Genomic DNA, 17,580 nt, shown 5'->3' with positions numbered 1-17,580 from the left:
TGCGGGCGGCGCGGTGCACTGTGGGAGGGAGGTCGGGTGTCCGCGCGGGGCACTGTGGGAGGGAGGTGGGAGGGAGGGGGCACTGTGGGAGGGCGGGCGGCCGCGCGGGGGCCTGTGGGGGGGAGGTCGGGGTGTCCGCGCGGGGCACTGTGGGAGGGAGGTCGGGCGGCCGCGCGGGGCACTGTGGGGGGGAGGTCGGGCGGCCGCGCGGGGCACTGTGGGAGGGAGGTCGGGCGTCCGCGCGGGGCACTGTGGGAGGGAGGGAGGGAGGGAGGCGATGGCGGATGCGGCGGAGCCGTGAGTATCTCACCGTCGTCTCACTGTCTCCCCCCTCAGGCCCTCTCTCCCCCTCCCCCCACTCCTCATAAACCACCCCACACCCTCCCCACACCCTCCCTCTCCTTCCCAGCCAGGGTGGGTGGGTTGGGGAACCGAGCAACTCGTTTAAAAAACCTTCTTTTATTCTCTCTTGTCCTTTTTTTCTAGGGAGAAGAAAAGAAGGAAAATAGAAGAGCACACAGACAAGTTAGTGTCGGATGAATGAAGTGTGTGTGTGTAGTGTGTGTGTAGGAAGTAACTGCAGACGCTGGTTATACACCAAACATAAGACACACACACACACACAGAATGTATATTGTGTACACTGAGTATATTGTGTATACTCACACACAAAATGCTGGAGTAACATATACTCAGCCGGTCAGGCAGCATCTCTGGAGGAGAAGGAATGGTTGACGGGTGAGGTTTTGTGGTCGAGACCCATCTTCAGGCTGGGAGTCAGGGGAGAGAGAGACTAGAGATGTGGACGGGCAAGGTTCGAAAAGGATGGATCAAAGCAGACAGTGAAATCAGAGAGATTTATGTGTAGGAAGGAACTGCAGATGCTGGTTTACACCGAAGATAGACACAAAATGCTGGAGTAATTCAGCGGGACAGGCAGCGTCTCCGGAGAGAAGGAATGGGTGACGTTTCAGGTCCAGACCCTTCCTCAGCTGAGTTACTCCAACTTTTGTGCCAATCATGGAATTTTTAGTTTAGAGATGCAGCATGGAAACAGGTTCTTCTGCCCACCGAGTCCCCACCGCCCAATGATTCCCACACACTAACACTATCCAACACACACTAGGGACAATTTACAATTTTCACCAAAGCCAATCAGCCTACAAACCCGCACATATTTGGAGTGTGGGAGGAAACCGGAGCACCCGGAGAAAACCCATGGGGAGAACGTACAAATTCCGTACAGACAGCACCTTTGATCAGGAACCAACCCGGGTCTCTGGTGCATAGAGATGTAGAATGGTTCATTACTAGCTGAGATAAATATAGATAATAATATATAGACCATAATAGATAAATAGAAAGTTATATCTATTTATCTAAAATATACTCCTGTGCACACATTTTTTTCAATTGGATGGATGGATGTGCAGGGTATAGGTCATGTGGAGGCAGAGGAGATTGTCGTTTTCACACCTTATCCTTCCATATCTGTAGTTTCCATCTCCCCTGACTCAGTCTGAAGAAGGGTCTCAATGCGAAATGTCATCTATCCGTGTTCTCCAGAGATGCTGCCTGACCCGCTTTGTTACTCTGGCATTTTGTGTCCATCTTCGGTGTAAACCAGCATCTTCAGTTCCCTCCTATACATATATAAAACACCATCTTGTTCAACATTTATTTGTTTTTGCAATTAAAAGGTAAAACATTGATGCTTTTATTTAGATGAGCACATGGATGAATGTGCAGGGTGTGGGTCATGTGCAGGGAGAGAGAGGTTAGTTTGTCTTGGATAAACACAAAGTGCAGGAGCAATGCAGCGAGTCAGGCAGCATCTCCGGAGAAACATTTTATCTTGGCATCACGTTTGGCTCAGACACTGTGGGCCAAAAGTCCCGTTCCTGTGCTGTACTTTGTTATAGACACAAGGAAATGCAGATGCTAGTTTATGAGAAAAGTACAGTACCTGTGAAGAAACAGCGTGTGAACAGGTCAAACCTTTCATCAGATGCTATCTAGCTTGTTGAACATTACATCACTTTCTAAAATAGACACAAAGTGTTGGAGTAATTCAACGGGTGAGCCAGCAGCTCTGGAGAACATGGATAGGTGACGTTTTGGCACGGGATCATTCTTCAGACTGGAATTCAGACTTCAGATTGTGGTGTGGGGGGGAAGAAAACATTTCTGTGTTCTATTGAATCATCCTGGCATTTGTTTATTAGCATGAAACAAATTGTCAACATAAACTCCCACTTCTGCATTTCTGCAAGTGCCATTATTGTCTGCAATTAACCAGAAGAGCTATATTTCAACGAGCATACATCAGTGAGCATTTTCATGTCATACTAAACCCCACACAAAATGCTAGAGGAACTCTGCAGATCAGGCAGCATTTCTGTAGACTATGAATAGATGACGTTTTGGGTTGGGACCCTTCTTCACACTGAAGATGGGATCCTGACCCTAAACATCACCTATTCTTGTTCTCCAGTGATGACAAGCTGAGTTACTCTAGCACTTTGTGTTTAGTTTAGAAAGTGATGGAAATGTTCAACAAACCAGATAGCATCTGATGAAAGGTTTGACCTGAAATGTTAACACGCTCTCTCTTCACAGCTACTGCACGACCTGCTAAGCATTTTTTAAAATTTCGGATTTCCAGTGTGTGCAGTTCGTTGCTCCTTGATACTAAGTCCCTGATTTGCCCTTTCCTTTAATTAACTCTCTCTTCCACCCCCCTACCCAGACATTAAATCACTGATTTATATTGTAGCACCATCTGTATTTTTGCTTTCTTTTGTTTCACTTCCCGCTTTGCATCCATGTTAGGGGTAAAGGAGATTTAAAATGGGAAATTTGACAAATCAGTCCTTTTAACATTATCTGGTGTCAGGGGTGTTTGTTTCCATTCCATGTGAAGACCTTTGGGCCCATATTCATTCTAGCTGATGAGAACAAAAATGCTGGAAATATTCAGCAGGACGGCAGTATCTATGGGAAGAGAAACTTAGTGTTTCAGGTCAAAGTCCCTTCGTCATTTTAGACAGATGATTTTGTTGAGATTGGTGAAAATATCCACTGGCAAATGCTTCAATTTCACTCTTTTGAGACCGAGCTTTAAACTGTGGTACTGTTCAAATTTATTTATATCTGAATATCATTCAGTTTTTGTCTCTCAATTAGTGTCTATTAAACAAAAACAAGGTTATTTATATATTTCTCCCATGATTGTGTTGTGAAAACTGAACTTCCAGTTCTGTATTATGTTCTGTGCAGAATGGCCGTTGATGGTGGATACGGGGACACTGGAGACTGGGAAGGTCGCTGGAATCACGTGAAGAAGTTCCTCGAGCGCTCAGGGCCGTTCACGCACCCCGACTTTGAGCCGAGTACTGAAGTGAGAAAAAGTTATTTTAAATCAAACTTTCTTGCTTTTGGATTGCAACCGTGCTTCTTTGTTTGTTTTTGACACATGCTCTTGCTATCCTATCTTAATGAGATACTAGTGAATCCCGCAGAATCGAACGAAATGTGAAAACAAAACTACCTCTGACTTGAAACCCGAAGCTTAATAATTGAAACACTGTTGGTTTCCTCTTTTATTGGTTTAATGGATCTAAATTATTGTGTGAAATCAATTTTATCTTTTGAACTTGTTTCTTACAATAGCCATGTTTCTGTAATTTTATGGCAGGAGGTAAAGGTGGCTGGTCTGATCAATTGCTTGTATTATTTTAAATTGCCATTTGTGTGGCTCCATTCACTTTTTATCAGCAGTATCTTGTTCCATCATGATTTAGTTAGTTAATGAGTCAGATTTTTTCATTATAAATGTGAACACCTATAATTATAATTATTTATTTACAATCAATCTGCTGACTGGTTTGCACGCAACAAAAGGTTTTCACTAAACTCGGTAACCGTGACAATAAACTAAACTCAAACTGAAGTATGGGACTTGCATAAGTGAACTGGTGTAGATGCAAGTAAAGGTTGATTCAAAAATACTACAAATTGTCCTTTGAAGTGAGATTAGCTAACTAGATCTATGACCTCACATAACTTGAAGAAAGAGATGTGATGTCATCGATTTAAGAAAAATTATTTTGGGACTTGAGAGAGGAGATGCGTGGATGACATTTCTCCTGGCTGGTGTATCCACAACTCCGAATCTTAAATCTCAAAATGACGATTGGCCGTTCTGGAATGAAATTAAACTTATTTGTTAGATGGAGAATGAGACCTTAGAAACAATAGGACTGTGAAGGCTTAATCGCAGACAATATTCAAGACAAAGCTAAATATTTATGCTTCACTTTTTAGACTTTAGAGATACAGCGTGGAAACAGGCTCTTCGGCCCACCAGATTCTCTCAGTACATTAGCATTATCCTACACACTAGGGACAATTTACAATTTTTTACAGAAGCCAATTAACTTACAAACCTAAACGTCTTTGGACTATGGGAGGAAACCGGAGCACCCGGAGAAATCCCAAGCAGTCATGGAGAACATCCAAACCCCATACAGACAGCATCTGTAGTCAGGATCGATCCCAGGTCTCTGGCGTTGTGAAGCAGCAACTGTACTGCTGCGCCACCGTGTATATTAAGGGATAAGGAATTAGGACTGGAAAGTTGTGCTAAGGAGATGGATTAGCAATGATTATTTTGAGTGGTGGGGCAAGGTAAAAGGTGTAAAGGTTTACTCATTCTTCTGATCTTATGTACTTCAGAGGAAATATAGTAGACAAAATTTAAAAAAAAAGACCTAGTAGCTTTTGTGAGACTGAGGTGAAGTAGGGTCAGGTGAGGCTCACATGAAGAATAAGTGCCACCATATAATCCCACTGAGCTGATTGATGCATTACTTTCATGTAATCACCGTGTATATAAAACTGTCCCAGTGAAGTTGTCAAGCTGCTTACCTTTAATAACCTTATGGGCCTCTGTGTTATGTCTTGGCTCCTTCTGGTCCATTAGTGAGAAATGTGCAAACTCTAACCCACTCGTTAGGAATTCTGAGTTCTCATGTTTATCTCTTTAATCATAAAATGTTAACTGTAAACTACATATTTTAAAATTATTCTAAATAACACCTAGTTCTCTGGTTCAGTATGTCTTCACTTGTTCTCTGCATCAAGTGAAGACTAGGTCTTAACTTCCATTGAACAATATGACGTAAAATCAATATTTTCATTAATCTTTCAGATATACGTTATGAGTACAAAATATTCTGTAAACACAGCACATCTGCTTTGTCCTATTTCCTGTGCATACCATCACCTGCTGTTCATACGATATACCTTTCATTCAACACTGATATATCTGACACAAAATCATCTTAAATCCAATTGACGACATCCTCTTTGCTTTATAAAGACTTTTAAGCTCTTGCTATAATGGTTTTCACTTGCTTTTGGAAGGTATGGACAGACCATAGAGATTTGCTTTTTTAAAAATATATTGGAAGTGTACACAATTATTTCCCCTGTTCCCACTTACAGGCAGTTAGTTAACTGCCTGCATCTCCCTTTGAGGTGGCATAGTGATATAGAGGCGGCATAGTGGTGCAGTGGTGAAGCTGCTGCCTTACAGCGCCAGAGACCCAGGTTGGATCCTGACTACGGGTGCTGTCTGTACGGAGTTAGTACGTTTCCCTGTGACTGAATGGGTTTTCTCCTGGTGCCCCAGTTTCCTCCCACACTCCAAAGACATACAAGAGTGCAGTGGCGTTGGTAAATTTGTAAATTGTCCTAGTGTGTGGGATAGCGTTAGTGTACGGAGTGATCGCTGATCGGCGCGGACTTGTTGAGCAGAAGGTTTCCGCACTGTATCTCTAAAGTCTAAAATAATTAAAACGGGTAGAGCCAAATTTAATCCTTTCCATTTCTCACACATGGGATTAAGGTCTGGATCTGATGCTGATGATGAAAGTCTCATCTGTTGGCTTTGTAAATCCAGTTAACTGAGGCAGCCTTCTGGCTGTAGATTACGTATAAACACCGTATGAAAATGAGCATCTACGGTCGATGATCAGAAAATATTATGAGAATAATGCATTGTGATTACTGTATCAAAATGGGATGACCAGGAAATATACTTCATTACTAATATATATCCTTGATAATCAATTTGTAGCTGGTGTTAACATTGGGGAAGTACTCTGATTCAGATGGTAAAATCTTGGTTAATCAGACTTGGAGCCAAGTGTTGCTTATTCATTCCAATTGCCTATATTTCAAAATGATCCAGGTCTTAGTTTGCATGATATGTAACTTGTGAATGCTTGTATAATCCCCCTATCTTCATACCAAATATCCTATAGCGGATCTTTGCTTCATACTGCTCCATTATGTATAGAAATTCCAACAATCCGAAGAGAGCTAAATACTTAACATTGTGGGGGGGTTGAAAACAGAAATAATTCCTTAAAAGATAACATGTTTGAAAACTCCTGTGAACAATAAGATGTATTCATTTTTGTATTAAATAATTAGTTTTGAGTGAATTTATTTATCAAGCCTGTTAATAAATAAATAATGCTGAAGATAGACATAAAATGTTGGAGTAACTCCGCTGGTCAGGCAGCATCTCTGGAGAAAAGGAATAGGTGATGTTTTGGGTCGAAACCCTTCCTTAGACTGAGAGTCAGGGGGAAGAGAAACTAGAGGTATGAAAAGGTTCAGAACAAATCAGAGCCAGCACCGATGACTAAGGAAAGGTGGAGCCTACAATGGTCCATTGTTGGCTGTGGTAGGCGTGGTAGCAAAGGGATATATAGATGCAAACAGTGGAACTGGCAGGATGACCATGGTGGGGGAGAGGGAATGCAAGGGTTACTTGAAATCTGGGGGTCAAGGAAAGTGCGTTCACGTCGCGGCCCTGTTTCCACCAATCTTTCCACCACTACGCACAAGAACCGCAAGACGCCAAGAAGTGTGTTCAGCTCTGGCTGAACAATTTCTAATTTTGTGATGTGGACTCGATAAGAAGACTTGAAATCTGAGTTACTCCACCATTTGGTGTCCATCTTCGGTGCAAAACAGCATTGGCAGTTCCTCCCTACATAGTAAGCAATGCTCTGTTTTCCATCTGATGTAGACTAAACCATGGTATTTCTCGTTTCAGTCACTCCAATTTCTGCTAGAGACCTGCAAGGTTCTAGTTATTGGTGCAGGAGGTTTAGGATGTGAGCTCCTTAAAAATCTGGTAATGTATTTCTTTTTAATTTTAAGTTTCCTTGTTATGTACTGAAATCATGTGGGGGTGCAATTTATGATTCCATACGAGCCCCATCAGAGTTTGACAATGGGTTTTATGATGCAAGGAGTAATGGTCTTATCTTGAGACCTGGATTAGAAATTTGGAGGCATGTTCCGATAATCTAAATACACAAATTGAAACGTATTTCACAGCATGGCAGCTGGGAATTTACATTTGATTAATTAGGTTAGCCTGGAACACAATCCTGGAATTAGCATTAGCAGTGTGAGCATGGAACTACTGGGTTGTTATAGAATCAAATCACATTTGTATTGATGTGCTAACGAGCATGAATTAATTCAATATGTGCCTATATACAGTTGGTTTTGTAATTGTTCCAATTTCAAGGTCAGTTAGGTATGGGAAATAGATTGTTTCCACATTCCATGAAAGTATAACAAAAAAATGTATTAGTTATATAACATTATTTACATTGAAGAACATCTCTTCACAAATGCAAAGAAAATAGAATAGAATGCCCTTTATTGTCATTCAAACAGCTTGGTTTGAACGAAATAGCATTTCTACAGACATTACAAAAAAACCCAAGACCCACACTTAACACAATTTACACAAGCATCCATCACAGTGAATCTCCCAACAGCTCCTCACTGTGATGGAAGTGAAAGTCTTATCTCTTCCCTTTGTTCTTCTCCTGCAGTCCAGCAGTCCAACTGCAATGTCAATATTTAAATTGCTCGTCAGGTAGCTGGATCCTGAATTAATTAGTTCTTTCCAATCTGTCCCGTTCTCATCGCACCCTTTTATCTATTATGGAAATTATAGTTTAACAAACTAAGCTCTATTTTGCATTTTTGCTAAATAAATCCTTACATACTGTATGTCCTTTCAATTACCATGGACTGTTTGAAAGTTTTAGGACCGTCTGCCAGACATTTTGTCGTGGAATTTCAACAACCAAATCAGAGTACACAGGTTTCTAATAGAAAATATGTTTTGAACCCATTTATTCTTTCTGCAGGCACTGATGGGCTTCAGACAAATTGATGTCATTGATATGGATACAATAGATGTTTCTAATCTGAACAGACAATTTTTATTTCGGTGAGCGATTACATAAGGTTGGATTTTACAATTTAAGTCACGAGGATTGCAATTTGGATGAAAATATGCTACATCTATAAATATCTGCAGTTGTTTTCATTTAGAAAGCTTGTAAAATTATTAGTATCGGTGTTTATTAGTTTTATACATGCAGCATCTTTAGTATTCCTCAAAATATACTTGAACTAAAGGTTTCAAAGGTCTTTTATTGTCACGTGTACCAATTAAGGTACAGTGATATTCAAATTACCATACAGCCATACTAAAATAAAAGCAGCAAGACACACAACTACATAAAACTTAACATAAACATCCACCACAGTGGATTCCCTACATTTTTCACTGTGATAGAAGGCAATAAAGTCCAATCTTCTTCCCTCTTTATTCTCCCACGTTCGGGGCAGTCGAACCATCTGTCGGGGTGATCGAAGCTCCTGCAGCTGGCAGTCGCCAGTGTCGGGGCGATCGTAACTCCTGCGATCGGGGCGGTTGAAGCTCCTGTGACTTTGAGCTCCCGAAGTCAGTTTCTAACCAGGGACCGTGAGCTCACAATGTTAAAATCCGCAGGCTCCCGTGGTTGGAGCTCCGAGGTCGATCCCCGACAGAGATCACCCGCTCCGCGATGTTAAGTCCTGCGTTGGAGCTCCCAAATCGATCTCCAGCAGGAGGCTGCCAACTCCTTGATGTTAGGCCTCAGTGCGGACGGAGATTCGATACGGAAAGAAATCGCATCCCCGTTGAGGTAAGAGATTAAAAAAAGATTCCCCCAACCCCCCCTCCCCACACCCACCACAAAACACAAAGTTAAAGAACTAAAACATACATTTAACACAGTATTAAAACAACAAAGAAGGAAGGGACAGACAGACTGTTGGCAAGGCAGCCATTGCTAGCGCCACCCGGTGGTTGTTTATTTTATTTTGTGAGTTAAACATGTAAATATATAAATGTCAAGATTTAAAAGCTCAAATTTTAATAATTTAATGCTAAAATTGGTTAAAATATGTCAAAAATATGTTACTCTCTTGCATCTTATTTCAATGGTTAGTGCTTTGATTGCCAAAAGCTGTGGAACACAAACTCTTTCTCATAATCCACCCTTCCATCTCCTCCACTCCAAGGAAAGCAAACCCATTCTATCCAATCTCTCCCAATTATTGAAACACTGCATTCCAGGTAAATGTCTGCACCCTCCCCAGAGCATTCGTGAGACTCCTCATTGTGGTGACCAAATGTGTGCGCAATATTTTGGCTAAGGCCTAACCAGAGTTTTATGAAGTCCACTTATATTTTATGTTCTGCCTCATGAAAGCAGCACGCCATTTTCCTCAGCTACCACTTCATTTAACTGTGCTGTCACATTTAGCAATTCACAAACTTGTACACCAAGGACACTCTGTTCCTCGGTACTCCTGACATTCATCGTGCTTGTCTAACCCTATTAGACCTCCCAAAATGCATCTTCCTGTTACTTAGAATAAACTTAGTAAAATAATAAATACTAATCTTCTTTTACTCAAAAAGCCCACACTGAGATCCGCTGTCTAGATTATAGAAGGTTAATGCCCCAGATATGATCCCTTTGATGCCCCTAATTTTACTCTCTGCTTTCCCCCTGCAGCCATTCTCCTGTCCATACCAATGTAGTACCTCCTACACTATGACATTTAATTTTCCACGATAAAATGCCTGAGGTGCATGTGCTAATCTTCTACAGTAGTGAAATTTCAACTGACTTCAGTCTTGAATGTAAAATTTGCTTCAAAGATATTCATGAAAATGGTCCAACTAATTGATTTTTGTTTAACAGACCAAAGGATGTAGGAAGGCCAAAAGCAGAAATTGCCGCTGAATTCATTAACGGTCGAATACCTGGTTGCAATGTAATTCCGTATCCTTTGGGGAAATTTATTGTAGCAATAAATTGATTTATATCTGAAAATGGTATTCGCATTTCACAGGATGACTGTAATGAAAACTAGCTTGCCTTCAAGTGCACATTTGCAGAGTTAGCTAATTGATTTCTCTGAGTCTTGGTCCCTATTGTGGATTTATGTTTCCTCACTAGGTTTTCCGGATACTTAGTGCTATTTGTTTGGTGCTAAGATCATCACACTTGAATGTAAGGCCTTGGAGAGGTCCTTAAAATATAGTTATAGGCTTATAATCTGGTCACTTTTACATTAGAATGTCAGTAAGTTCAGATTTGTCTCGAGACAAATGTAACTCTTCATCGGCTTCAATCCACAGCCCGGGGGGGGGGGTGAAAGGCGGCTGGGCCACGTAACTTGCAGCTTGTGGATAACAGTGCCCAGCAGGCTGCTAGTCGCAAGGAGCAGAGGCATTGTGACGTCATCCAGCTCGCTTCAGCACTTTAGATTTTAAAAATATGTTAGATTGGTGAACAATTTTAGTTAAAAAAACTCGGGAAATAATGAATCAAATTTTCAGATGATGGGATTTTTGAAATCATGAGGTAAATCTCTACCGGAATATGTAAAAAGTGGAAGGTGTGTCTGTTTAGGTGTAATGAAGACTGGCCCAAAATTCCAATGGCAAAAAGGCTGCTTATATTTTCAGATCCTTGGGAAATTGCAACACTTAATTATACGCAATATATCAAGTAAAAAGCAATTGCATTTTTATGTAAACATTCATTCTGTTATAAAAAGGATGTGACAAATTCAACCTTTGTCTTTGATAAAAGGTCATTGTTGTCCATCTGAATACACATGCTTTATCCAAAGACATGCAGTTGATCCAGACTCTTTGTGACCTTGGTGTTATATGAGATTCTGAGATGTGTTTCCAACCATATGCACATTGTCATCATGGATACTCTGCCCATCGTTGCAGCATTTGCAAACCTGGTTCATTTGCTGTGCTCAACCCATATCTTTAGCCATTCTAAGGCTTGACTGTTTCATTGCCCTTCTGGGCCACTCCCAAACTTCCACCCTACATCTCTGCCCATCCATGATACTGCTGCCTACATTTCAACTTGCACCGTCTCATTCCCCTGTCATCTTTGTGCTTGCTGTCCAGTACTACCTCCTTATTCATTAGCATTTAATTTCATTAAGTTTTCATTTATTTCTTATTTAGCTAATTGATTATGATGATAGACAGAAGATACTTCCGACTCTGGGATCTAGAGCAAAGCGCAAAGTGCTGGAGGAACTCAGCACTTTGGGGGTGGCATAGTGGTGTAGTGGTAGAGTTCCTGCCTGACAGTGCCAGGGACCCGGGTTCGATTCTGAATAGGGGTGCTGTTTGTACATTTTCCCAGTGATTGCGTGAATTTTCGGCGGGGGCTTTGGTTTCCTCCCGCACTCCAAAGATATACAGGTTTGTAGGTAAATTGTAAATTGTCCCTAGTGTGTAGGATAGTGCTAGTGTACAGGGTGATTGCTGGTCGGCATGGACACGGTGGGCTGAATGGGCCTGTTTCTGCACTGTATCTCCAAAGTCTAGGTTACAGGCTAGGTTAAATCTAACATAGCTGAGTTCATAGAGAGTTTCAGGCTTGCAATAACAACGTTATTTTTCCTGCAGAATTGTTGCAGGTAAATATCTTTTCAATAGCAATATGTTACTTTTATTATTGAAAGCTAAAAATACTAAAGGCTGGATACTAATATTTTTTTATCACCATATGTTCGCACAAGTGTCAATGGAAGCGAATGTTTGTCATTTTCCATGGCCATTTGCAATTAAGATTGCTGCATCGTTCTTAAGAGACAATGATGCCTTGTTACTGTGGAGAGCTTACATGGTAAATGATTTTTCCCCCCTGGGCCGCTCTTCCCCCCCACCACCATCAAGACAGCTTTGTTTTTATGCTTATCGGTTTCCAAAATAACTTTTACGCAGTCCTCTAGTTCCCAATGGTAATTGTGTTATGACCAATTCGGCCTGTGTAATACCAATATTGTTCCCTGCTTCATCAATTGGGTTGTATCCAATTCGCATTATGGAAACACGTATCACAGCAGGACCACCTGTACCTTGGTGCACCTACGCTGTCAACGACTTTCACAGAGATATTACAATCATGATGTTAGGAAGCAAAGCCAGTTATGTAGTTACATATCATGAATTAAAACTTGTTGCAACATTTCTTAACTTTATCTTCAGCCATTTTAAAAGGATACAAGATTTCAATGAATCCTTTTACAGACGTAAGTAATGCATTTTTGTTGAGATTTTTAATCAGCATTAATAGAACGCTTACAGTTTACTAAGCTGAAATTCCTACAGACTCTAACTGTTTAAATTAGAAATCGGAAATCAGACTTTTCCAGTACATGACATAGAATTATGTTCTCCTGGATAAATAACTTGAATACTAATTTTGTTTTACCGTGAATTGCATTGCACAAATGTTCAGTAGATCATGCATTATTGTTCAAAACCTTGTCCAAAAATGTGTTGTTGTTTTTTTAATGTGCGCGGGAAGCTTGGTCCTCAGTAGATTTAAAACCCTACTTAATAATTGAATGTTTTCCATTTCTTTCCCTTTGTTGTCAATTTTCTTCTGCCTTCCTACTGGAATGGCCATTCATAAATGTTGAGGACCCTCGGAGGTCACATTCACATGACCACTCTTCACTTTTGTCTATAGATGATGGAGGCGAGTTAACTGTAATGGGGTTTGGTACATAAATCATAGCCATAGCTGCTACTGATTATCTATACCCTCTTTATTTCACGACAGGGATTAGATGACAATGCACAAATGGGGCTGCATCGATGGTCCAACAACCTGTGACTGTGGCACACAGACCCAGACAATGCAACACCTACTGCAATGCCCATTGCTGGATAATCCATGTACTACTGCAGACCTTGCACTTAACACTCCAATAGCGCAACGATGTGTACATCATTGTCAAGCCACTATCTGGGATAAGGACACAAAAGAAGAAGAAGGGATTAGATGAGGAATGTCGATCACTCAAGTTCAGGATACAATGCTGCTTTCCAGCTGAATAGGTTATTTGAAGCAAACAATGAATAGAACAATTATTAACTCACAACATACTTGCGTGTATGCTGTTGAGGCTTGATCATCGTTATTCAATTCTCCCTGGTTACAGGAGTGGTGCCAGAGAATTCAAGGGCCCAATTCACACTACACTATTGATTAAAAAGGCCGAAACAAAATCACAGGCTATTTAACTTCAGTGGGCAAATTGGTGGAAATGATACAACAAAATAGTACAAGCACAGATCAATAATGGACAGCTGGGATTTGATAAGGGACACTCCTCACTGACTGTTGATTGACCCCTCCTAAATACTGCCTCAAAAGTGGCCTGTCACTGGGGGTAGCAAGAGGGACAGGCAGAATTTAATCCAGACAAATACAAGCATTTGAGGTGTGCAAGATGTGCAGCAAGCCCAATGACTTAGCCTCTGTTTGACAGAGTCTCAAACCCTACATGGGTGCAGTGTTTAAGGAGGAATCATCAACAGCATTATTGCATGGTTGGTGAATGTTCGAAATTCATAAAACCATGAATGTCGACGTGGCGCAGTGGCAGAGACCCAGGTTCGAACCTGACTATAGGTGCTGTCTTTATGAAGTTTGTACCTTCTCCTCGTAATCTGCTTGGCTTTTCTCCGGGCACTCTGGTTTCCTCCCACACTCCAAAGATGGGCCAAAGGGCCTGCTTCCACGCTGTATCTTTAAACAAAACTAAACTAAAAGAAGTATCGATTGTATTAACTGTAACGCATAAATATTTTGAACTAAGGTCATGCAGGTGGATTGTTAAAATCGCCCTACAGTCGTCTGTCCACTATTCCTATCCTATGCCAGCACGTGTTTCACATCCCTCCAATCCCGACATATCCATGTGCCTATCTGAAAGCCTCGTAAATACTATCATATCTGCTTCCACCACCACCACTGTCAGCACGTCCCAGGCACTCGCCACCCTCTGTGTAAAAAGAAAAACAATGAACCCACCATCTCTTCTAAACTTTGCCCCTCTCACCTTCTGCTAGTCCTCAAAGATATTATTTGGGGAAAATAATGGGAAAATAACACGTCTTTCAATAATCTGTTGATGAGGGGCTGTTTGTATTAACGTTGAATGACATAAAGGAACAGAAATAACTAGATATTTCTCAGAAAGACACAAATTGTTGGAGTAACTCAGCAGGGCAGGCAGCATCTCTGGAGATAAAGGATAGATGGTGTTTCGGGTCGGGACTCATCAATTCTGTTCCATTGTTGGACATGCCATTTTCGAGAGTTTAAATTGAACATTTCAGTTTTAATTCACTTTTCAGATCTCTATAATACTTGAAAAGTTAGTTTTCCTTGGATCCCCCCCCTCCCCCAGCTTCAAAAGAAAATACTGCCAAAAAATGACCAGTTGATTATTCAAACTGACTTTGCTGTGTCCAAGATGTTTGCTGCCTAATGACAGTCTCTGGACTCCAACCGTTGAATACCTGACACATTTCAACATTTGAGATTTCATTGATACATTCAGAAATGCAGGTTTTATTTACGAAGACAGAAAGTAAAATGAATGTCAAAGCTGGGAAATTATTAAGGACAATGATTAAGTTGAAGCAGAAACATCACTTGAGTTGTTTTGTGTTTCAGAATTTCACATCATAATTAGTGGATTAGATTCTATAATTGCACGACGATGGATCAATGGGATGTTGGTATGTATAACACAAAAACATTTTTACCATGAGTATTGTGCAATGGCCCAATTAAGGAGGCAACAGGTGACATAATGATAAGAGAAATTGTCAAAGCATAGTTCATTTAAACTGAAAATACAAGGACCTCTCGGTAACCAAGACTACTTCTGCTGAGAGAGAAATGTTAACTTTTCAGAATGGTGGTCTTTTATCCAAACAGCATAGTTGTTATTTAATAAACTAGTGTGATCCTGTTTCCTTGCATCAATGCAAGCATAATACACAAGTATACTCTAATCTGTATATTTGTGATAGAATCAGATCTATTTACAGCTCAGGATCAGCAATTTGGTCTCTTGGTTCACAGCTCCGAACATTGATAACCATTCAATTGCGCATCCAGCTGGGAATTAAATGTGGGATATCTGCCTCAGCCAACCTTTGAGGCAGCAAATTCCAGGCCCCTACCACTCACTAAGTGATTTTTCTTTCAGTTCCTATCCTATCATCCCTCCACCAGCTAACTTAAGTCGATGTCTGCCAGTTTCTGACCTCTGATTAATGCAGTAGTTTTCTTCAATCTATCCCTTCTAGCGATCCTGGTGAATAACTGGCAATTCAGAACTACGGTTACTGCATGTGTCGTGGAAACATTTCTAATCAGACGTTTAGATGAAGGGAAACAGTGAATGAGTTGGGCTGCACAGCTCAGTTACAGGAATTTGGGATGGTCTAGATTTGAATGGATTGATTTATCTTTGTATTCTATTAATGTGCTAAACTTCAAAATACTTTACAATTTTATTTGTATTTTGCGTGTCGATGGCCTGCAATCCTGCATTAAAATATTGATCCCTTTTGTATATAATTATTTTATAGAATAGAATACATTACGTTTATTGTCATTGCACAAAACTGTGCGACAAAATTCCATTGCATCTCCTTCGGTTTAAAAAGAACAAACACAACACAACATATCAGTAAAAAAAAATAATAAACAGGTATTAAAAATATTTAAAAAGAATATGGCCCATTATCTTGCACCCCAAATTATATTGTGCTTCCCCTGTGTTCTCTGTTAGAATGAAGTTCTTTTATCGTACATGGGTAGAAACTATTTTTTAGTCTACCGGTGCGAGCCTTCAGAGACCTGAATCGCCTCCCAGAGGGTAGCAGAGTGAAAAGGTGATTGGCAGGGTGGGATGTGTCCTGCTTGATGTTTGTGGCCCAGCCCAAGCATCGGGCCCTGTATATGTCATCCAGGGAGGGTAGTTGAGCGTTTGTGATGCTCTTTGTGCAGTTTTTATAACTCTCTGCAGCGCCCTCCTCTCAGCCACAGTGCAGCTAGCAAACCACACCAGGATGCCATAGGAGAGGATACTTTCCACGGCGCACTGGTAGAAGGACAGCGGCTGTGAAACGTTTGCTCTCCGCAGAGACCTCAGGGAATACAGCCGCTGCTATGACTTCTTCACGAGAGTGACGGTGTTCATTTGCCATTTGAGGTCCTGGGAGATGTATATTCCCAGGAACTTAAAGTCAGTGACTCTCTCCACCATGTCTCCATACATCTTTAATATTAGGAAATATTATTCAGAAATATTCTCCTGATTTAGTTCCTGCAGTGGGAATTAAAACTAAAACATTTGATGACCTTGGATTGAAATAAAAGATGTTGCACCATTGCAAAATAATATTTTAGTTTTGTAAATTTATAAAGTTTGTCAAATGAAATTGGAGCAATAATGGAATGTTCTCTTTTTCATAATTTTTCTGACATTTTTGTGTAACTAAGATATGAATTTTATAATTTAGGAAAGCTGAGCAAAGGATGTGGTCAGGAAGAGGACACCGTTGCTATTTGTAGCCATAACAGTTGAGTTCATGTAATGCGACCAAGATAGCTTTCTAATCAGAATAGCAAAAAAACAAAACAATTTGAAGCGAGGTGTATACGGTTTTGGACTGCGCAGTGGAATTGGGTTAATTAATAACCTTGTGGTCAAAAATTATCTGGGGAAGAGTAATGGTAATAGATTTTCATCTAGCATTTGAGAATGATACAGCTACATTAAAAAACATGGTTTAAATCTGGAAGAAAAGAACAAACATTAATTGGGTGTAAAGGCAGTTCGTGAAACCAAATTAAACTGCGGGAAACATTTAACTCAATAATTCATCGTTTGTAACAGATATGCAATCCATTAGAGGAAATTAAAATTGAGAAAGCGGGCCAAAAGAGGTTAAGAGAAAAGGGAATAGTAATAGTGGGATAAAGGAATAGTCTAAAACTAATAATGTTGTCACAAAATAGGATCAACTTGAGTATTGATACTGAAAAGAAGGAAAGTGATTTCAGGCCAGGGGGCCACATGAGTGGCAAGGGTGTTGGGTAGATTTGTATAAACATTATTGAATGCATGTCTAGCCTCTGAGAATGTCGGAAGAATTTTTTGCACAGTTCCTGCATTGTACATCTTTTTTACTTGAATCTTGAAGTTTATTTTGATTTTTTAAAAGCTTGAGGATTTAGAAGAATTTTGAAAATTAGGAAAAGGTCACCGTTGATGTTGAGACAA

The 17,580-nt window shown here is 40.5% G+C and overlaps 1 protein-coding gene across 2 annotated transcripts in view; it reads left to right on the top strand.

Annotated features, from left to right (window-relative positions):
- The first annotated feature begins 258 nt into the window (after positions 1-258).
- The window catches only part of uba3 (ubiquitin-like modifier activating enzyme 3), a 29,808-nt gene continuing 12,486 nt past the window's right edge, over positions 259-17,580 (top strand). The window contains exons 1-8 of one of the 2 annotated variants that reach the window (XM_055647650.1): positions 259-297; positions 487-525; positions 3,280-3,400; positions 7,133-7,213; positions 8,250-8,332; positions 10,143-10,223; positions 12,470-12,513; positions 14,955-15,019. In XM_055647650.1, the coding sequence (XP_055503625.1) occupies positions 278-297; positions 487-525; positions 3,280-3,400; positions 7,133-7,213; positions 8,250-8,332; positions 10,143-10,223; positions 12,470-12,513; positions 14,955-15,019 (534 nt within the window). In that variant the 5' untranslated portion in view covers positions 259-277. The remainder of the gene's footprint in view (positions 298-486; positions 526-3,279; positions 3,401-7,132; positions 7,214-8,249; positions 8,333-10,142; positions 10,224-12,469; positions 12,514-14,954; positions 15,020-17,580) is intronic. The other variant, XM_055647651.1, reaches the window with a different exon arrangement.

Source organism: Leucoraja erinacea, chromosome 16, assembly GCF_028641065.1.
Source record: "Leucoraja erinacea ecotype New England chromosome 16, Leri_hhj_1, whole genome shotgun sequence".
Taxonomy (NCBI): domain Eukaryota; kingdom Metazoa; phylum Chordata; class Chondrichthyes; order Rajiformes; family Rajidae; genus Leucoraja; species Leucoraja erinaceus.
Note: the sequence above shows the minus strand (reverse complement) of the source record. Positions and strands in the feature narration are given on the sequence as shown.